Source organism: Eriocheir sinensis, chromosome 30 (assembly GCF_024679095.1).
Source record: "Eriocheir sinensis breed Jianghai 21 chromosome 30, ASM2467909v1, whole genome shotgun sequence".
Lineage (NCBI taxonomy): Eukaryota > Metazoa > Arthropoda > Malacostraca > Decapoda > Varunidae > Eriocheir > Eriocheir sinensis.
Window position 1 is genome coordinate 10433227 of NC_066538.1, and position 23869 is coordinate 10457095.

The window sequence follows — 23869 nt, forward strand, 5'->3', positions numbered from 1 at the left end:
TTAGCTGTATGTGACATTTATTCATCACCATCACCCTGTTTTTTTTTTCTTGTTTGTGTGTGATACTAATAATAATAATTAACGGTTTATTTAGTGACATAGGCAGCTAACGGCTGAAAATATACATTAGAACTCAAGATTAAAAAGTAAAAACAGAAACAGAATAGTAAAAGAGCACCAAAGTAAAATGCTTTGTAAAACGTATAATAAAAGGAAAAATATATAATAATAGTTATATATATATATATATATATAATATATATATATATATATATATATATATATATATATATATATATATATATATATATATATATATATATATATATATATATATATATATATATATATATATATATATATATATATATATATATATATATATATATATATATATATATATATATATATATATATATATATATATATATATATATATATATATATATATATATATATATATATATATATATATATATATATATATATATATATATATATATATATATATATATATATATATATATATATATATATATATATATATATATATATATATATATATAGCCCCCCACACGTGAGATGCATATTCCATACGAGGGCGGACAAGGCCCCTATATATGGATAGCAACTGCGCGAGGGAGAAGAACTGGCGGAGACGATACAGAACGCCTAACCTCGAGGAAGCTGATTTAGTGAGAGAGATGTGAAGTTTTCAGTTTAGATTTTGAGTTAAGATAGACCGAGGATGTTTAGTGTTGAAGGAGGTGACATCTGAGTGTTGTCGAAGAATAGGGGATAAGTGTTTGGAAGATTGTGTCGAGTTGATAGGTGGAGAAATTGGCTTTTTGAGGCATTGAAGGCCACACGGTTCCTTTTACCCCAGTCGGAAATGATAGCAAGGTCTGGGGTTAAGCGTTCTGCAGCCTCCTGTCTGGAGTCAGGTAATTCCTGTCGAGAGGATATATATATATATATATATATATATATATATATATATATATATATATATATATATATATATATATATATATATATATATATATATATATATATATATATATATATATATATATATATATATATATATATATATATATATATATATATATATATATATATATATATATATATATATATATATATATATATATCGACAGGAATTACCTGACTGGAGGCTGCAGAATGCTTAACCTCAGACCTTGCTATCATTTCCGACTGGGGTAAAAGGAACCGTGTGGCCTTCACAACACTCAGATGTCACCTCCTTCAACACTAAACATCCTCGGTCTATCCTCCTCAAAATCTAAACTGAAACTTACATCTCCTCTCACTAAATCAGCTTCCTCGAGGTTGGGGGTTCTGTATCGTGCTCCACTCACACAGCTCTCTTGGACAGAGTGGAGTCTAAGGCTCTTCGTCTCATCAGCTCTCCTCCTCTTCCTGATAATCTTCTACCTTTTAAATTCGACCGCCATGATGCCTCTCTATCTTCTATCAATATTTTTGTGCTGACTGCTCTTCTGAACTTGCTAACTGCATGTCTTTACACACGACTTTCTACTCAAGCTCATCCCTTTATTGTCGAAATCACTTACGCATGAGATAACCAGCACCTTCAATATTTCATCCCTCACGCTGGTAAACTCTGGAACAATCTTCCTTCATCTGTATTTCCTCCTGCCTACGACTTGAACTCTTTCAAGAGGAGGGTATCAGGACACCTCTCCTCCCGAAATTGACCTCTCTTTTTGGCCACTCCTCTGTACTTATTCAGGAATAGTAAGTAGCGGGCTTTTTTTCCATTATTGTTTTTTTTTTACGCCCTTGAACTGTCTTTTTTATCTGTAATATATATATATATATATATATATATATATATATATATATATATATATATATATATATATATATATATATATATATATAAGTAACTATGTATTTATATTTTTTCTTTCAGCAGAGGAGACAGGCTAACAGAAAAGAAAACAATAATGAAAAAAAAGCCCGCTATTCCCTGCTCTTAAAAAAGTTCAGAGGAGTGACCGAAAGATCGGTCAATTTCGGGAGGAGAAGTGTTATGTTACCCTCCTCTTGAAAGAGTTCTTCTAGTCAGGAGGATATATATATATATATATATATATATATATATATATATATATATATATATATATATATATATATATATATATATATATATATATATATATATATATATATATATATATATATATATATATATATATATATATATATATATATATATATATATATATATATATATATATATATATATATATATATATATATATATATATATATATATATATATATATATATATATATATATATATATATATATATATATATATATCTATGTGTGTGTGTGTGTGTGTGTGTGTGTGTGTGTATATATATATATATATATATATATATATATATATATATATATATATATATATATATATATAAGAACGTAAGGAGTCTGTAAGAGGCCGGTTGGCCTAAACAAGGCAGCTCCTGTACACTCATCCCCACCTTGCCTCACTATCCATGGCTTTATCTAACCTCTTCTTGATTGTATCTACGGTATTGTCACACACAACATGGCTCCCAAGCCTGTTCCATTCGTCCACCACTCTATTGGTGAACCAATTCTTGCCTATGTCTTTGTTAAATCTGAATTTGTCTAACTTAAAACCATTGCTACGCGTCCTACCTGGCTCTTTTACTATCAAAATCTTATTGACATCCCCTTTATTAAAGCCCTTCATCCATTTATAAACTTCGATCAAGTCTCCTCGCAACCTTCGCATTTCTAGAGTGTCGATTTAACTGCTTCAGCCTGTCTTCATAAGGCAAGTTTCTCACCCCCTGAATCGTCTTTGTCATCCTCCTCTGTACAGATTCTAACATCTTGATATCCATTCTATAGTAGGGGGTGTTACATAATCAACCCCCCCCCCCTTTCATTCGTCACCCAGCACCTTGCCACAACTTGCCAACTGCTTATCACGTAATTTTTAATTTTTTTTTAGTTTTTAAACACAATTGTTTGTTTGTTTCATGATCTATAAGTCTCCCTGTGTGTATGTTGTTCCCGTGTTTTATTATCGTTATTTTTGTGTGAGTGTCTTACTTTACTGAAACATTCTCAATTCTCTCTCTCTCTCTCTCTCTCTCTCTCTCTCTCTCTCTCTCTCTCTCTCTCTCTCTCTCTCTCTTATTTTCTAGGCTTCTTTTGCCATTGTATCCCTCTTTACCCTCGTTTATCTAAATTTTTCAGTTTTGAATCCCTCTTACATTCCCCTTTGCTAGGTGTTAAGAGGAAATATTTACCTCTGCTTTCTCTTTCTTTGTTTTCACTTCCTGTCGCCCTATTCATAAATATGAAGAGTCGGTCAGGCTCCAGTTGGATATGTATAAATTCAATCTAATCACGTAAGAATCACCTTCAGAAATTTTCTCTGTGGCGCTTTCATATTATACTTTTTATCTTTTCCTTATAATTATGTAGTCATGTATATTTTCTGGTATTTTTTCCTCAGATCTACTCATGTCTGTCCTTTCGTCCTTCTCTCTCTCTCTCTCTCTCTCTCTCTCTCTCTCTCTCTCTCTCTCTCTCTCTCTCTCTCTCACACACACACACACACACACACACACACACACAGCTCTCCATGTTTCCTATTATGAATGTGAAAATAATGAGTTTTACGTTTTTTCGTATCAGTTTCCCAACCGTTTTGCCAACTGTTTCCAAACACTTTGAAAGCAGTTTGGAAATTTTGTTTCCCAACTGTTTGTCAAATGTTTCGAAACAATTTCAAAACACTTGGCAAGCAGTTGGAAACACTTGTGAAACTGTTTGGAAATAATGTTTCCAAAGAATGATTCCTGGTGTGTACAGGCGTCAAGTCAGTCCGCCGTTAAACTTCCTTACGAGACCCGCCGTCTTTTTTTCTTATCTATGCTACAAAAGAATTTAAAAATTCCCAATATATCAATATTTTCGTCACACGCATGGACAGACCACTGTTTCATATAGTAAGTCTCCAAACACATGTGCCTTAATGTTGGCACAGGCGACTTGGAGTCCCATAGGTTTCCCCTTCTCGTTCAGTGACTCCGCAAGGATTACTGCATAAGCCCGTTATGAAGCATGGAAATTGTTTATAGTGGTGACATCTTGCTTGGCTCATGTTGTTCCCGGAAGCTCATCTTTGATCCTGTTTTAGGGAGAGACTCTTGAGTCCGGGTTGATAGGTATTCTTCAAGACAACATGTTGATAGTTTTAGGCCACTCGGCGGTGACTGAAAATTCACAGCTTTCGGCGGCGGGCGGGACACAAATCAGGGTTCTTCCGGATGCCGCGCCGGCACGCTCACCACTCAGCCACAGCCTCCCCTCAGTACCAATACTAATAATGAAGTCACGCAAGATAAGGATTGTGTCCCGATGCAGGCACTAGTCTAATACGGAGTCGAGTTTCATGTAGATCACCTTCTATTCAGGGTCACACATCTCAGCAGGAGCGTACGTACACTGCAGCAAGAGGCATGAAGTCCAGACTGTGCATCATCCTCGCTCGCATTATACACTCGTCAACCTGAGTAACCTCAACGATGAATGGATGCAGTTGGATGTAGATACCTATAACTACTCCTTCAAAACGGGCACCATTGCTCATTCCGCACCTGTGGTAGGTGTAACTCCCACTACCAATAACGCTACTGCCAGGTCTCCTTGTCTCAGAGTGCCCCACTATATCCCCTTTTAGTCTTCTGAGCTTATCCGACAGGTAGGGTAGTCGGTGATCCTGCAAGAGGCTCAGGACGTTACAGGAGCTCACACATAGAGCCCTCCAAGATCGGGTCTAGTTTTGCGGGTGGGCCCCACATCTGCGCTTCCCCGGCCACCCCCGAAACAAAAATAAGTGATCGGTAGCCCATCCTCCTTCGAGATGCGGTGGTCCCATAAGCTTTACCCTGCATCCTTCACTGGTGGTAGGCTAGCCTGATGGGGATACATCGAGGAAGCCTGCCGCGCGGTTGAGCTCCCCAACAAACCCGAATCGGGGTTAAAGCTTGCGCCTCAGAAGATAAATCCCCAGTTACCCACTGTATGCTTCCCATTGATTTTTTCATAGAGAAACATGCTCCTACATTTTTATTTATTTACTGTCACTAAATTAATATTCCACAAGTTGTCTATATCAGTATATTCTGTACCTTTCATTGTTTCTTTCTCGAGCATGTTTATATCTATCTCCAGTAAAATATATGAAGGCTTTTGCATTATTGCGCACATTTACTTTAAACACGCGTCACGTAAAATCTCAATATCATTTTAATACTATTGACTCATTTCCTCCAGCCATTCCAGGTACTCACACTGAAATTTTATCATTTCGTCCTGAAATTCCTTCCTCCTTCCCTACATAGTCGCCTATGAACTGTTAGTTAATTTCTGAAAACTCCACACTAAATCATTTTCTACCAAACTCCCCATTTACATAATGTAATGCCCTTTCAATATAATAATGCTTTCTAACGCTCCTTTTTCGCCTCCTGTAGCCACCCCTGCAAGAGTGTCCCTGGGAGTGACCACCGTGCTCACCATGACTACCCTCATGTCCTCCACCAACGCCGCCCTGCCTAAAATATCCTACGTCAAGTCAATCGATGTGTACCTTGGCACCTGTTTCGTCATGGTTTTCGCCTCTCTCCTAGGTGAGTACGATGACACAATGTAATTGACTTTGTAGATGTGTAGTTGACGATGCAGGAAAGGCCAAGAGATTATTCCACTGGAGGATTCTATTCGAAGATATGGTAATGTAAGCTGGCGGGAACCGATTTCTCTAGGTTTCTTCCAGTTCAGTTTCACTTTTTTTGTTGCATTCAGTGAGGCAGTTTATGGGCAAAGCAAATGTAAAAAAAAGGCATATGTTATAGGTGTAGGGAAAAAGAGTTTGATTTGGAAGGGCGATAGCGCGGAAGACAGTTTCTTAAAACAAATTTCAACAAATTCCATTTAGTCTGAAGAGAAAAGAAGTTCATTTTGAAAAGGAATGCAGCTTTAGAGACAAATTTCATATTTGTAGTGCCATTGTGATTAAGGAAGTTAGAAAAAATATTAAACAATCGTTGTTGTTTACTTAACAACGAAAGAAAATTCCGGTTAAAAAGGAGTTACTATTTTTTTCCATTTTCTATTGTTGAAAGAGTTTTTAGTGAGGCCATGGATACAATTGCTTCGATTCCGGGCGGATATAATAAGGAGCATGAATGTCAGGATTTTGAAAGCTAAGGGCTCAGGTTCCTCTCTATCTTTGGTGGCACGAAAACAAACGTGAATCAACCTCTCATACTAAAACAATGAAAAACAAAGTACGTGGAATGTATTCCTCCACCCGAGAGACTAAATTACCTCCATAATAAGCTGGCCACACAAAGTGATCTATTTATCCTGGAACCAATAATCAGTCCACGGGAAATATGAAAAGTACCTCAAATTAACCTCCGAGCTGAAGCATGGTGCCACAAACACTGCTTTCTCGTTTGGTTCTAAGGCTGTGCGGAAGGAAAATAACCGAATTCGTAAATAAGACTTATCGGAGGAGGCCAACGGAGAGTACAATTTAACAAAAAAATATTCAAAGGTTAAAGGTTAGGAAAGATCTAAGGATGGGCGTGTCCTTAAGGCAGTTAAACCAAGTGCTTCAGATCAGACAACAAAGTTGTATTCTTGTCCACAAGGTCAATGAAGAATGAAAGTCAAAGCTGGTGCTGAACACTGGAATCTCCAAAGATATAGATTAAAGTGAAAAGAAAATTAGTCAAGATGTGCCCCACTCTGAATAGTGAAAAAGTCGAATCATTTTACATAGTTGGTATAATCATACGAAAGATATACAGTACATACACATCTACTAATAAAATGACAATTAAGTAGTCTTTGACAAGTGGGGATAAATTCAGAAAATGCAAGGTCGCGTGGGCAGATGAAGAAGTAACATTATTGCATACATGGCGCAGCATCCAGCTTTGGAGTGAGATATAAGATACAGAAAAAGGAAGGAACAGAGATGGGCTTGCTGTCAACACCCTTAAAGCAATGTGTGATTTGGTAAGGAAAAGGGGAGGCATAGAGGAGGAGAGACAATGTTACATAGAATGGAAATTAGATCGATGACTTTTTTGTTATCTCGTTATTGCGTTTCCAAGCATTAAAATAAATATGTTAAAAGAACGATGAATTATGAAAAATAAATTAAAGAATATTTTCAAGGTGCAAGGGAATGCGAGAAACGGAGTAATATATACAGTTATCAACAAACACGTTTCATACCTTGCTCTAAATTTTTTGCCTTTAGATTAATAAAAATAAAACATTGATGTGATATTCAAGTGAGAATATTATAACTAAGGTCGTCGTAGAGCGTGAGTTGAGAAAAAAATATATGAAAGAAATAAAGACAAACACTGGGTGACTAGTAACTTTGTCCTTTCAATAGTCGAAATCTCGACTGGTGTAGCAGGACAGGGTTCAGAATCAATCAGTCAGTGGTGAAATACGCTGTGGGGATGCGTAGCCTCATCCACCAAATCCGAAGGGTTCTCAAGGCAAGTCTCTCAACCTCAAAGCTCCGCACATGGCTTGTCGTCGACGTGGTTCGGCAATTAATGCAGCCTTCATTCTAGAGGAATTTGGCCGCCGCAGAAACCACACGGTGCAGAAGACACAAGAAACCTCCTACCGAAAAAGCCGAGAATCCGGTGCGCCGATGAAGCAGTCTAGGAACGGCGCCGGAAGCCCCACACACGTGCGGGAGGTAGCTTGGCTTGTACAGAGACAGTGGCCTCTGCCCAGGTCAAGGGTCAGAGGACAGAGCCGACCATACAGTCGCTACTATTGGCGGTCCGCGGGAGAGAGAAAGCGAGGGCCGAGGAGTGGTAACCAGACTAGCTACGCATGCGCGAACGAGAACAATGCGTTTAAGCCCGGTGTGGCAGAATGAAATCAGCAGTGGATAGGGATGAGCAAGTACCGTTAATTTGAGTACCGGTAGTACCGGTACCGAAAACTCAGGTACCGTTAGTACCGGTACCGGTACCCGAAGGAGTATTTTTTTATCTTAATGACTTCTGATGAAATTCCCAAATAAATTTCCTGTAAAGAAAGCTCTCTCTCTCTCTCTCTCTCTCTCTCTCTCTCTCTCTCTCTCTCTGAATGAAGTGAATATTTATTTTTTCGAAAAAAAAATAGCATGTATAGTTATTATGGATGTACTCGATCATAGTCTAATAACAATAACAATATTTATTAGCAACCTAAAAAAGAAAAAGAATCGGACATCAAAAATTATCCAGTAACTCCAATAAATAAATAAAATAATAAAATAATGGAAACGGGAGCTGTGATGGAAACGAAGAGCAGGACAAAATGGTGGGAACTTGGGGAGACGGTCAGCGAGGCAGTGACTGAGCGTCTCCACACAGGTCCCATACCGCGTGATACCACATGGAGGCGGGCGAGCGCCGAGCGTCACTAAGATCCAAACGGTACCGGTACTAGCGGCAGTGCTCAGTGCCGAGTGATCACGACGCTTCCCGGCACCCGAGTGATCATGAGGCTCCGCGGCACCAGGTACCGGAACCGGGTGCCGCGAAGAATCGCTGACCGTCTCCCCAAGTTCCCACCATTTTGTCCTGCTTTCTGTTTCCATCACAGCCCCCGTTTCCATTATTTCATTATTTTATTTATTTATTGGAGTTACTGGATAATTCTTGATGTTCGATTCTTTTTCTTTTTTAGGTTGCTAATAAATATTGTTATTGTTATTAGACTATGATCGAGAACCCATATCACCGAGCTTGGTGGCACCGGGCGGGGATTGAACTCGCGTCCTCCTGCACGCGGCGCGGTGTGCGGTGCGTTGCGTTGCGTTGCGCGGTGAGTTGCGTTGAGTTGCGCGATGAGTTGCGCGGTGAGTTGCGTTGAGTTGCGCGGTGAGTTGCGTTGAGTTGCGCGTTGAGCTGTGCGTTGAGTTGCATTGCGTTGAGTTGCGCGGTGAGTTGCGCGTTGAGTTCAACTGCGTTGAGTAGAGCTGAGTTGAGTTACCCGGTGAGTTGCGTGGTCAGTTCAGCTGCGTTGAGTTGAGCTGAGTTGAGTTGAGCTGCGTTGAGTAGAGCTCCATTGAGTTGAGCTGCGTTGAGTTGAGCTGCGTTGAGTTGAGCTTCGTTGAGTTGAGCTGCGTTGAGTTGAGCAGCGGTGAGTTGAGCAGCGGTGAGTTGAGCAGCGGTAAGGTGAGCAGCGGTAAGTTGAGCAGCGGTAAGGTGAGCAGCGGTAAGTTGAGCTACGGTGAGTTGAGCAGCGTTGGATTGAGCGGCGCGGCTAGTTGAGCGGCGCGGTGAGTTGAGCGGCGCGGTGAGTTGAGTGGTTGGCTGGTGAGAAGAATCTGGAAGCTTTGAATCCGCACTCCAAAATCGCGAACCACATAGATGAATACTGAGAGTAGAAGGGCGGGGCTCTTGAAGGACACCACCGTTGCAGTGGTAGAGTTGTCGTTGACGTTGTGAGGTATGGTGGAGTCGAACGGCGTGGAGCAGATGGGCAAAAGGCGCTGGCGTAAACGGGCCAGGGGCCACGGTAGTCTGTAAGAGCGTCAAACGGACTGCGTGTTGACGGCGTGCCAGGGGCCACAGCAGGTCGTGAGGAGTGAGGGGAGCTAGCATGTGCCAGGGGCCACGGCAGTCCGTGAGAGCGTAGAACGAACTGCTTGTTTTAGGCACTGGCGTGTGCCAGGGGCCTCAGTGGCACAGGGGGCGAACCAGTGTCCAAGAAGGCACTGTAACACAACAATGCACGCTTAGTAGGTAACATTGTGACACTAACTGTTGATGAGGACTTACTGCACTGAACTGTTGATGGGAAAACCACTGCACTGTACGTAGGGAATCCACAGGAGAGTAAGGTAACCTAAAACGGCGGTGATAAATCCAGAAGGCCGTGGTTAATCCAGGGGGCAGCTAGAAATCCCAGTGGGGTGTCACACTGTGTTTGCGTGTCTCACCGAGTCTTGTGTGGCACTGTGTTTGCGTGTACACTGAGTCTGGTGTGGCACTGTGTTTGCGTGTACACTGAGTCTTGTGTGGAGTGTCATACGGTGTGCGTGTCTCAGTCGCCGTACCAGCGGGAGGGCAAGGAGGAGGAGGGGTGGGGGGGGGTGAGCAAAGGGCGCACAGAAGGTGCCTGAAGAGGACACTGAAGGTGCCTGAAGAAGGCACTGAAGGTGCCTGAAGAAGGCACAGAAGGTACCTGAAGGGGCACAGAAGGTTCCTGAAGGTGCACTGAGGGTGCCTGGGGTAGGGGAGGGGAGGGGAGAAGCCCTGAAGGTGGCTACTACGCCCAGTGGCGTAATGCTTCTCCTGGCCAGAGGCTGAATCTCACGATCCCCAGTGTTGTAGGTGAGATTCATTGCCCCAGGAGAGGGTAGACGAATGAATCAGGTGTTAACTGACGCAGGTCCAACCCTCTGGGAGAAATGTGCCCTTAAAAACGGCAGAAGTTAATTTAAAATCCACCTTGGACCATAGCAACACTGCAGGGTCACCAACTGTTGGTGTTTAGTGAGTGTTCTACTGCTAGTTGACCCACGGGTAAAAGAAAAAAACAATACCCGTCAAGGTTATTTTATTAAAAAAATATACACAGTTCATTGGGACAAACAAAACACATAAAATACGTGGTTAAGTGTATATGAGTGTATATGAATGTTGTATAGTGTAAATGACATTGAAATGTTGGTGTATGTGGTGTTCAATATGTATAAGAGAACTGTAGCAGGACGAGGACAGACAGTTGAAGATAAACAATTAACAAGAAAAGTTAACAATGGAGACCCCACAAAACAGCATAGCAATGAGGACACAACGAAAATACATTAATGACGAAGTTTGTCCTGCCGCACCACATTCTCTTTTACCGGGGAAGTGAGCACTCGACTGCTTTCAGCGGTGGCTGCTACAACGGAACCTCCGAGCGCCTCGGCGCTAGAGAGCGAACTGAGAATGATAATGTAATCTACGGAAAGGACCATAATTATTTTTATGTATCCAACCTTGTACAAATTTTGAGTGGGTAAGGTACCTAAATAGACTGCAGTAACAATTACCATATTAAACTACTTTGTGACCGAGTAAGGTGCCTTTGAGCTTGCTTCTGATTATAAATTGCGATCACCTGCAGAGCTTACAAATTCGTGATCACCTGCTGAGTTTAAGAAATTGTCATCACCTGCAAAGCTTACGAATTCGTGATCACCTGCAGAGTTTAAGTAATTGTGATCACCTGAAGGACCCCAGAAATGATGAGTCTATTTCTACCTGTTTTCTTCACCGTAAGTTCTTACAAGACGCTGTAAAAAGTTTTGAGAGGAACTGCTTCGTAAGATTATCGTAGGTACAAATATGGACTAATCAACATTTTTAAGGTGCTTTAAAATTAGTTTGAAATCGTTACAATGGTAATATTGGATAACTAACTTTTTTTTAACAATAGCAAATGAAAAAAAAAGATAATTAGCTACAACAGAACGATGACGAACGTCAGCCACATCCCTTTAATATTTTCCTAAGAGTATCCTAATAGTTCTGTTACTTAATGATCTAGTAACACGTTAATATTAGCGATACACTACTGTTAGCATTATCATAACTTTTAGAGCATTAGGATAATGTATAGCTATAAAATCGAACTTCAGACGTGACATCCTGCTGAGTGATCCAAAATATCATAGTTTACCATATTAAACAACATCGCCTGCTTACATACAACCTTTACCTCCGACGCTTTGATAGACACCGAAGTTCTGGGGCGAGATTCTCGAACCCCTTACCTGATCGTAAGCCACACTTAAGTTCACGTAGCGCCTTCACCGCGATTCTCGAAGCGCTACGTCATCGTAAGTTGCTAAGTTTCGATACGTAAGCTACGTGTGGGTTGGGTGCTGTCGTAAGCCTTACAATGTTTCCCTGATTTGCATGAAATGCGTTATAATTAGTGATTCCCATCGTGAAAATAGCAAGGACATGTGTTCAGAAAGTAATTATATCTATTAAAGTGAGCAATCAACAGCAGAGGTATTTGTTTAACAACTTTAGTGTGCGGTGCCACTACAAAGGCAACACATCCCTCAAGTCACACAGCTCGCCAGACTTCTGCCACTCAACGTTGCCAGATTGTCGTACTCTGCCTCTCATGTTTGCCGATTTCCGACCCAAGAATTGCTTTCATCACCCAAATAACTGCCTTCATATATGGTTATCGTTTATATGGTAAATTATACGGTGCTGCCACTGCTTCCCGTGGGGAAATGATTGTGTTCCGAGAAGCCTAGACAAATTGAGAGAACGGTGACAGATGAAAGCATCAAACTATCAGAGTATTGCAGGGGAGCTGGCCGTGTGTCACTCTGAATGTTTTATTGCACATATGAATATATATCCCGTTGCCTCCCTATTTCTGGTAAAAGGCCTCTTATTTGCATTTCATTATCTATTTTCACGTGTGTAGTTTACTTTGATCTGCTCTGAGGGGGCGCCGGGTATTCTGTTATATCACGAGTATGTAGGAACTCTCGTCGAGGCACTCAGTGGGTTGAGAGGGAGGATGACTCATCGCCGTGGCGGGGCGTGAGGCGTGGCTCGTGATTGGCTGGCTCAGCTCAAGAAGCGACTGTGATTCGCTGACAACTCTGATGACGTCACATCGCAACTTTCATAGTCTTCCACCAATCAGCTGCTGCCTGCACGGCTGCGATATCCTTTGAGAATTACCATCCCTACGTCATCGTAAGGGCCACGTAAGCTACGACAACGTAGGCTTACGTCAACGTAACCTTCGAGAATCTCACCCCTGAGCCTCCTCACCGCACCACTCCTCGAACAAGTGTCTCTGTACGATAAGTTGGGCGCCCGGACAGTCCGGACATTTCATCCGCCACAGGACTCTCAGTGGGAAATGAACCCTCGTTGTGCGCATGCGCTGCTATCTCAACACGTTATCTCGTGGTGGTAGAGGGCTCTCCTAATGGCAACGGTTAGTTTGTTATAAAATCACCACTCTGCCCACGACTGTTTGGTGTATCAGAGTTCAATGTACGTTGTTCTCTACAAAAAAAGCATCTTAATTATTTTTTTTTCTTTTTCAGTTGGCTATCAAGTTTATTTAGCGAGATAGGCTAATTTCATATTCACTGTCATGGTATGGTGTCAAATGTGAGGCTACGTTATTTCAAACGTTACCTTTTTTTTATGTGCTGCCTGTAGCGCCATTAGGGTTTCTTGAGGGGCCTCTTGGGTTGCGCCAGCCCGTTAGTAGCGGAGGCTAATTTATATATATATATATATATATATATATATATATATATATATATATATATATATATATATATATATATATATATATAGATATGTGTGTGTGTGTGTGTGTGTGTATATATATATATATATATATATATATATATATATATATATATATATATATATATATATATATATATATATATTTTTTTTTTTTGTTTTTTTTTTTTATAACAAAGGAAGCAGCTCAAGGGCACATAAAAAAAAAGAAAACAATAATAAAGGAAGCCCGCTACTCGCTGCTCCTAAAAAAAAAAAAAAAGAGGTGGCCGAAAGCAAGGTCAAATACGAGAGGAGAGATGTCCTGATACCCTCCTCTTGAAAGAGTTCAAGTCGCAGGCAGGAGGAAATACAGATGAAGGAAGATTGTTCCAGAGTTTACCAGCGTGAGGGATGAAAGAATGAAGATGCTGGTTAACTCTTGCATAAGGGGTTTGGACAGTACTGATAGGGATGAGCATGAGTAGAAAGTCGACTGCAGCGGGGCCGCGGGAGGGGGGGAGGCATGCAGTTAGCAAGTTCAGAAGAGCAGTCAGCGTAGAAATATCGATAGAAGATAGAAAGAGAGGCAACATTGCGGCGGAATTTAAGAGGTAGAAGACTATCAGTATGAGGAGGAGAGCTGATGAGACGAAGAGCCTTAGCCTCCACTCTGTTCAGGAGAGCTGTGTGAGTGGAGCCCCCCCACACATGAGATGCATACTCCATACGAGGGCGGACAAGGCCCCTGTATATGGACAGCAACTGTGCGGGGGAGAAGAACTGGCGGAGACGGTACAGAACGCCCAGCCTCGAGGAAGCTGATTTAGTAAGAGATGAGATATGAAGTTTCCAGTTGAGATTTTGAGTTACGGATAGACCGAGGATGTTTAGTACTGAGGAAGGTGATGGCTGGGTGTTGTCAAAGAATAGGGGATAGTTGTTTGGAAGATTGTGTCGAGTGGATAGGTGGAGAAACTGTGTTTTTGAAGCGTTGAAGGACACCAGGTTCCTCTTGCCCCAATCGGAAATAATAGTAAGGGCTGAGGCTAAGCGTTCTGCAGCCTCCAGCCTTGAGTCGTTAAGTTCCTGTAGGGTGGGTCTTCTATTAAAAGAAGTTGAGTAATGCAGAGTAGAATCATCGTCGTAGGAATGGATAGGACAGTTCGTTTTGGAAAGAAGATCATCAATGAACAACAGAAAAAGAGTGGGAGATAGGACAGAACCCTGTGGGACACCACTGTTAATAGATTTAGGGGAAGAACAGTGACCGTCTATCATAACAGAAATAGAACGGTCAGAAAGGAAACTGGAGATAAAGGTACAGAGAGAAGGATAGAAACCGTAGGAGGGTAGTTTGGAAAGCAAAGATTTGTGCCAGACCCTATCAAAAGCTTTTGATATGTCTAGTGCAATAGCAAAGCTTTCACCGAAACGGCTAAGAGAGGATGACCAAGAGTCAGTTAAGAAGGCTAGGAGATCACCAATAGAACGCCCCTTGCAGAACCCATACTGGCGATCAGATAGAAGGTCAGAAGTGGAAAGGTGCTTTTGAATCTTCCGGTTAAGGACTGATTCAAAAGCTTTAGATAGACAAGAAAGTAAAGCTATAGGACGGTAGTTTGAGGGATTGGAGCGGTCACCCTTCTTAGGCACAGGCTGTATGAAGGCATACTTCCAGCAAGAAGGAAAGGTAGATGTTGACAGGCAGAGGCGAAAGAGTTTGACCAGGCAGGGTGACAGCACGGAGGCACAGTTTTTAAGGACAATAGGAGGCACTCCATCAGGTCCATAAGCCTTCTGAGGATTGAGGCCAGAGAGGGTATAGAAAACATCATTTTGAAGAATCTTTATAACAGGCATAAAGGAGTCAGAGGGGGGATGAGTAGGAGGAATATGCTCAGAATCGTCCAGAGTGGAGTTTCTAGAAAAAGTTTGAGAGAAGAGTTCAGCCTTAGAGATAGATGAGACGACTGAGGAGTGGAGGGAAAGATGAAGAAGTGAAGTTGGAGGAAATGTTTTTGGCTAGATGCCAGAAATCACGGGAAGAGTTAGAAAAGGCAAGGTTTTGGCATTTTCTATTAATGAAAGAATTTTTGGTTAGTCGGAGAATAGATTTGGCACGATTTCGGGCAGAAATGTAAAGTTCATAATTAGCATTAGTTTGAAGGCTCTGGTACCTTTTGTGAGCTGCCTCTCTATCATTGACAGCACGAGAACAAGCGTGATTAAACCAAGGCTTTTTAGCATGAGGATTAGAGAAGGAACGAGGAATGTATGCCTCCATTCCAGAGACAATCACCTCTGTGATGCGCTGAGCACACACAGAGGGGTCTCTATCCTGGAAGCAATAATCATTCCACGGGAAATCGGAAAAGTACATCCTCAGGTCGTCCCACCGAGCTGAAGCAAAATGCCAGAAGCATCGCCTCTTCGGTGGGTCCAGAGGGTGTACAGGAGCGATAGGACAGGATGCAGAAATAAGATTGTGATCGAAGGAGCCCAACGGAGAGAACAGTTTGACAGAATAAGCAGAAGGGTTTGAGGTAAGGAAGAGGTCTAGAATGTTGGGCCGGTCTCCAAGACGGTCGGGAATGCGTGTAGGGTGCTGGACCAACTGCTCTAGGTCGTTGAGGATAGCAAAGTTGTAGGTTTGTTCACCATGATGGTCAGTGAAAGAGGATGAAAGCCAAAGCTGGTGGTGAACATTGAAATCTCCTAGGATGGAGATTTCAGCGAAGGGAGAGTGGGTCAAGATGTGCTCCACTTTAGAATTCAAATAGTCAAAGAATTTTAAATAGCTGGTAGAGTTAGGTGAGAGATAAACAGCACAGATGTATTTAGTAATAGAATGACAATGAAGTCTTAGCCAGATGGTAGAAAATTCAGAAGAGTCAAGGTTGTGGGCACGAGAGCAAGTGATGTCGTTGCGCACGTAGGCGCAACATCCAGCTTTGGATTGAAATTTAGGATAGAGATAGTAGATATATATATATATATATATATATATATATATATATATATATATATATATATATATATATATATATATATATATATATATATATATATATATATAGTGGCTGCCGTGATTATGACTCTTGATTGGCCCTTGCTTCCCCCACTGGTGCTCCTCTCGACCGAAGTCGCTGAAAATAAGGTTGATTGAAGATCCGGCATATGAGTAATCTTCCACCACTCAGCGATGACTTAAAAAATCAGCGTGTTTCGGTGGGACTCGAACCTAGTCCACTTTAGGTGCTCAGGCTATCACGTCCGCACGCTAACCAATCGGCCACCGCCTCCCCGTTTTACATTCCATAAATTTTTAAGATCCCTTTTATTCGCACTTACAGAGCCAGATGTCTTTTTGTTTCTGAACCGATATATACTTTAGAATAAATACTGGAAAGACCTTTGTTCGTTCGCATATATTATTTGATATAATAGATGAAAATAAGCATGTTTAGGATCTAAAAAATAAGCGTGTCGGTTCTTTGTTTGATGCAAGGTTGTCTTTCGTGTGGTTGTATGGTATGTTACGCTTGAAATCAGCATGATTAGGATTATTTTGAGAAGGCATGAGAGCTATTTCTATACGTAAATATTAAAATACATTTTTGAAGAAAGTTTGAATACTTATAACAAGTAGCCAATGAAATCGGACATGTAAATTTTCGCCAAATAAGAAAATAGTAAATGCACATGTGCCACATCTACTATCGTGAGTGGAAAAATGAAGTGAAACCGAGTATAACACCTGAACGCATGGAAAGACCAGAGTTGGTGATTTTTTTTTCACAAGAAAGGAAGCATATCAAGAGCAATAAAAAGAAAGTGTAGAAAAAAGCCCGCTAATCGCTGCTCCCACAAAAATATTAAGGTAAAGAGTGGCCAAAAGAGAGGTTAATGTAGGGGGGAGAGGTGTCTTGATATACTCCTCTTGAAGGAGGTCAAGTCATGGGCAGGAGGCAATACATACGAAGGCAGGTTGTACCAGAGTCTACCATTGTAAGGAATGCAAGAATGAGGATGCTGGTTAACTCTTGTATAAGGGGTTTGGACAGTATACTGTAGAGATGAGGTAGAGTAGGCAGCCGAGTGCAGCGGGGCCGCGGGAGGAGAGGAGGCATGCAGTTAGCATGTTCAGAAGAGCAGTCAACATAAAAATATCGATAGAAGATAGAAATAGAGACAACATGGTGGCGGAGTTTGAGAGGTAGAAGACTGTCAGTATGAGGAGGGGAGTTGATGAGACGAAGAGGCTTTAACTCTACTCTGTCTAAGAGAGATGTGCGTGTGTAGCCCCCCACACATGAGATGTATACGAGGGCGGACAAGGCCCCTGTATATGGATAGCATCTGCTAGGGTGAGAAAAACTGGCGGAGACGTTACAGGACGCCCAACCTTGAGTAAGTTGATTTAATAAGAGATCTTTAGTCAGGGATAGGCTGAGGATGCTTAATGTAAAATAAGGTGACAGCTGAGTGTTGTCGAAGAATAAGGGTTAGGTGTTTGGAAGATTGTGTCGATTCGATAGGTGGAGAAATTGAGTTATTGAGATGAAGAACACCAAATTCTTGCCCCGATTAAAAATGATACTAAGGTCTGTGGTTAAGCGTTCGGCAGCCTCCAGCCTGGAATCGTACAATACCTGTTGGGTGGTTTTTCTATCAAATAAAGTTGAGTAGTGCAGAGTAGAGTCATCGGTGTAAGAATGGATAGGACAGTTCGTTTTGGAAAGAAGATCAATGAACAACAGAAAGAGAGTGGAAGATAGGACAGAGCCCTGCTGGACTCCACTATTGATAGGTTTAGGGGAAGAACAGTGACCGTTGCAAGTTTATACTTTAGCAACACACTGGTAAGGCCAAAATCTTACATACACCGACTCACCTGCGACGTGCAAAGACCTTCCTCCCAAGCACCACCTTAAATATCCTTCCCCATGGGCCCAAAGGTACACGATTTAAGGTATACTTATGTTTGGAGAGGTTTCAGTTAAGATCGACTGAAAGTGTCGGCGTTGTAAGCCAGCCGGTAGTAATGTAGAGTTAATATTTTGATGGCCACGTTGTTTGCTCCGTGTTCAGCAGACAGAGTAAAACTGAGGTGTTTTTTTTTTTTTTTTTTTTTTTTACGTCGCTGCCTGTTGCGCCGGTAGGCATCTTCCTGGTGGGGCCTGATGGTCGGCCCAAGGCTTCTTCCAGGTGGGGCCTGATGGTCGGCCCAGCCCGTTCTGGCGCAGGCGAGTGTTTATAGTGGCGCCATCTTGGTTACTACTACCGCACCTCATAGCTGACTGTCTCGCGGCGCAGGTTGCGTGCCCTTGTCTTACCGGGAGCCAGTATTTTAACTGGACATTCCAGAATATTCTTTACAAGGTTCGAAGCGAGTTCTAATAGCAATTGCTAAATTCATTAAGTAATTTTACTTAATTGCGTTTATTTATCTCGCTTTATTTAGCAGTCATGCCTTTAGGGTAAATTACTAACGAGTTAATTAGTAATGCAACCTCTGGGCAGTGAAATATTGCCTTCATTGTGTAAAAACTTAACCACCCAATTACCCACGGCTGCTCAGCTTCGGTTTCAGATCCCAGCCCACTTCCTAGACAACCCTTAATTCCTTACACACTCTCCACAAAAGATTGCAATTTTAAATTTGCAGTGAACAATTTGAGGAATAAGACTCAATTATTGGAAAAGTTGTTATAAATCCGAGATCAAAATTAGGACTAATTAAGTTTTTTTTTTCTAATGATACCAGGCTCACTTCTATAGTAGTGTAAGGCACCATCCCCCAAATCATTTTATGGAGTTCCATTTAAATTAATCCTCACCTTTTATTTTAAAGGGATAGTGTTGGATTTTATTCTTAGATTTTCACTCTGACGGTAATAGGTCAGGAGTGTAGCATTTATAAAGTAAGTCCTCACTCTGACTTTAGTTTGTCAAAAGTGTAGCATGTAAAATTAGCCAAGACATACTCACTCTGAATATAGTATATAAAGAGTGTAGTATTTTAAAGTAAAGAAGACTTATTTAGCAGGAGAAAAAGGACATAAGCAGGGGGGGTTGAGGATGCTGCCTGCCTCGTTCAGATAGACCAGCCCCTACCCTATTTTATAGTCAATAATATATCTAAATATAAGTAACTTTCAAGTATTTATGAGATCAACTTTATAAATCATCAAGATTTTCCCTAAGAATCTGTTGGAATCTTTCTGTAGCCTTTTTAGGCCTTACAGATTGAACGGATTCATGTTTACTATTACTGTTGGCCTCTGCACCCCTGTTCATTTTACCTTTATTTGTTTATGTGCCCCTTGTAGAATGAGTCACTGAAAGTTCTAACGGGTAAAGATTGCAAATAGAATGGTATTGAACAGACACATTACCTTGCTTAAGTTTAACAGTCCTTACTTTGCCATCATAACCAGCAATTATTTATAAAACCTTGCCCATCATCCAAAAGGGTCTAGGTTTGTTAAGGTCCTTTATTAATACTATGTCTCCTACTTTAATTCCATTTTCCCATCCACTCTGATATAATTTTCTACTATGCTCTCTAAGGCTTAGCAAATAGGTCTTATACCACAACTTCTTATAATTTTGTATTATTTCTTCCTGTATTTCTAAGGTCTTCTAGTGATGGTTGGGTTTGATCGTCAGTCCAGACATCACTAGCATCTTCCCTTAGTATTAGTGAGGAACTGCCAGGTAATTTTAAGAAGGAATTACTAGTAGGTATAATGAACTCTAAACTATCAGAGCTAGATCTAGAAGTCAAAGGCCTTGAATTTATTACAAGTTGAATATTAGAAAGTGTTGTTAATAGTTCATAATATGTCAACTTGTAAAGGCTGCCTTTCAATACTCTGATTAGTCTTTCCTAGGCAGAACCAACCCAAGCTGAGTATAATGAAGTTTTGATATGTTTAATATTACATTTCTCTAACTCGGATTGAAACTCCTAGGACCGTAGAGGGTTTTCTAGTAAAGTACCGACCTTTAATAATGACTTGGCATTGTCACTATATAAGTACTGTGGTATGGAGTACATATTGCAAAATCTTTGGAAGGCCAAAATAAAGTTCTTAAAGGACATATCAGGGAGAAGTTCAAAGTGAACAGTTCTTATGTTGAGAAAAGTAAATACCAATATAAACATTTTAACCATTTTGTCACTATTTTCCTCTTTAATCCAAAAGTGACTTGTGTAGTCTACACCTACATGCTGAAAGGCCTTTACCAGGTTCATGTGGTGCTTAGGCATATTAGTAAATTTAGGATAGTTAAAGGCCAATGCACACTCTGTACATATTGTACAGTTGCTCAACTCAGACTTAACTGCTGCCCTACCTTTAAGAATCCAATATCCTTGTTCCCTAATGTAATTTAGAGTAGTACCTATGCCTAAATGATGTACTTTCAAGTGGCAGTGATTTATTAATAATGATGTTAACCTATGCTCTTTAGGGAGCATTATAGGGTTATGTACATCAAAATTGAAGTAAAAACATTTTGCTATCCTGGCTCTAGATCTTAGTATTCCCTTCTCATCAAGGAATAAGTTTAGATTCATTACTAAAGGAGGAACTTTAGCATTATTGCTGACGCTCTCTTTCAAAAAGGCAATTTCAGTAGCAAAATATTCTGCTTGACCTGCTTTTATCCAGTATTCATTGGCTTTCCCTTTAGAATCATAACCCTTTAATTTACTTAGGAACTTAAACAAGTATCCCGTACTTCTCAATAATTGATCATAATGATAATATTTATTTATATTAACTATACCTGTATTTACTTTATTATTTTGGGAAGTAAAGGCAGTACTTATCTGATGTTTATGATCAGGAGAAATACTTAATAAAGGGTATTGAGGCCACTTCTCAAATTCATTAGTCAGGCAATCTGGACCTTCAAGCCAGAATTTCAGTTTACTTAGGTATTTGCTGTAAGATAAACCCCTGGTAATCATATCAACAGGATTTTCCTCTGTTTTTTACATAATGATATACCACTGAGAGTTTCCATTGTTTAGTTATTTCATACTCCAGGCTTTCTACCTCCAATACTCTATTTCTGATATTCTATTTCTGACGAATTTGGATTTCATTTTAGGTTCCCTTATAATCAGCCAATTTAAGACAACCTGGACATCAACATTGATGTTAATAAATTTGAATTCAATATTATTGTAGGCTTCCAATATTACTCGTATACATTTAAAGGCTAATAGTACACCCATCAATTCTAAAATATGTATATTGTGCTCATTTTTTTATTTATTTAGAAGAACTATTGTAGATTTAGAAAAGAGGAATGAGGCCTTATTATTTTCACTCAGAGCATGCGCTACACAGCCATAGGACTCTACTGAGCTATTACAAAAGATATGCAGTCCATAATAATTTTGTTAATCGAGTGCTTGTCTGGGAAAGGAAAGTTTTGATAGCATTTCTAAGTCTCTGCTTAAACTTTTCATTTCATCACTTATTTCTTTGGATAATTTTTAATCCCAACTAACACCTAGTTTCCATATTTTTCTCATCAGGAGTCTAACCCTTATGGTTACAGGAAGTACTATATTCAATGGATCAAAAAACTTTGGAAGTCTGACACAGAATGTTCCGTTTAGTATCTGCCTCTGAGTCTATTTTACAAGGGGCAAGACTTATTGTATCTTTATTTAAATTGAATCTGAATCCGAGTACTTTGTCCTCTTCACAAATATGCTCTACTAGTCTACCATCAGAAGCCATTTGGTCTTTTAATTCATTAGAATTAGAGTTCCAAGACCTCAAAATGAATCCTCCTTGGCTCATTCTTTCAAACGCTATTTGATATATATTTTTCATTTCAGTTAGATCATTGCCAGTTACCAGTAAATTGTCCACATAAAAATTGTTTGTTAGTATTTGCTTGCATTTATCTTCAGGAAAGGTTTCTGCATGATGTTTCATGACATAGTTTAAAATAAAAGGAGGTGAAGTATAGAGTCTTGATAACTCCTCGAACCTCTTTTTTATCAATTTCTGCAACATTCGCGGTCTTCGTTCTAATTTTCATTCTGTGGAACACCATCTCTCCTCCTCTAAACCTCACCTTCTCTTCCTCACCGAAACACAGTTTCTGAGGCTACTGACAGCAATCTCTTCTATGTTCCCTTCTACTATCTCTATCCTAAATTTCAATCACTTGCTCTCGTGCCCACGACCTTGACTCTTCAGAATTTTCCACCATCTGGCTAAGACTTCATTGTCATTCTATTACTAAATACATATGTGCTGTTTATCTCTCACCTAAATCTACTAACTATGTAAAATTTTTTGACTACTTGAACTCTAAAATGGGAAATTTCAATGTTCGCCACCAGCTTTGGCTTTCATCCTCTTTCACTGACCAACCTGGTGAACAAGCCAACAACTATGCTCTCCTCAGTGACCTAGAGCAGTTGGTACAGTGCCCTACACGAATTCCCGACCGTCTTGGAGACCGGCCCAACATATTAGACCTCTTCCTTACCTCTAACCCTCCTGCTTACTCTGTCAAACTGTTCTCTCCGTTGGGCTCCTCCGATCACAACCTTATCTCTGTATCCTGTCCTATCGCTCATGTACATCCTCTGGACCCACCGAAGAGGCGATGCTTCTGCCATTTTGCTTCAGCTCGGTGGGACGACCTGAGGAAGTACTTTTCCGATTTCCCGTGGATTGATTATTGCTTCCTGGAGCGAGACTCCTCTGTGTGTGCCCAGCACATCACAGAGGTGATTGTCTCTGGAATGGAGGCATTCATTCGACATACTTTCTCTACTCCTCATGCTAAAAAGCCTTGGCTTAATCACACTTGTTCTCGTGCTGTCAAAAATAGAGAGGCAGCTCACAAAAATGTACCAGAGCCTTCGAACTCCCGCTAACCATGAACTTTACATTTTTGCCCGGAATCATGCAAACTCTATTCTCCGACTTACCATAAACTCCTTCATTAATAGAAAATGCCAAAACCTTGCTTTTTTTCTAATTCTTCCCGGGACTTCTGGCATCTAGCCAACAACATCTCCAACTTAACTTCTTCATCTTTCCCTCCTCTCCTTAGTCGTGACGGCAACACCGTCGTCTCATCTATCTAAGGCTGAATTCTTCTCTCAAACTTTCTCTAAAAACTCCACTCTGGACGATTCTGGGAATATTCCTCCTGCTCATCTCCCTCTGACTCCTTTATGCCTGTTATTAAGATTCTTAAGAATGATGTTTTATATGCCCTCTCTGGCCTCAATTCTCAAAAGGCTAATGGGCCTGATGGAGTGCCTCCTATTGTCCTTAAAACTGTGCTGCCTTTGCCTGTCAACATCTACCTTTCCTTCCTGCTGGAAGTATGCCTTCATACAGCCTGTGCCTAAGAAGGGTGACCGTTCCAATCCCTCGAATTACCGACCTATAGCTTTACTTTCTTGTCT

General features: G+C 40.5%; 1 protein-coding gene across 2 annotated transcripts in view; it reads left to right on the plus strand.

Moving 5' to 3' along the window:
- Positions 1–23869, plus strand: part of LOC127005568 (gamma-aminobutyric acid receptor subunit beta-like) — a 120112-nt gene that overhangs the window by 72176 nt on the left and 24067 nt on the right. For both annotated transcript variants that reach the window (XM_050874504.1, XM_050874505.1), the window contains one exon: positions 5575–5730. In XM_050874504.1, the coding sequence (XP_050730461.1) occupies positions 5575–5730 (156 nt within the window). The remainder of the gene's footprint in view (positions 1–5574; positions 5731–23869) is intronic.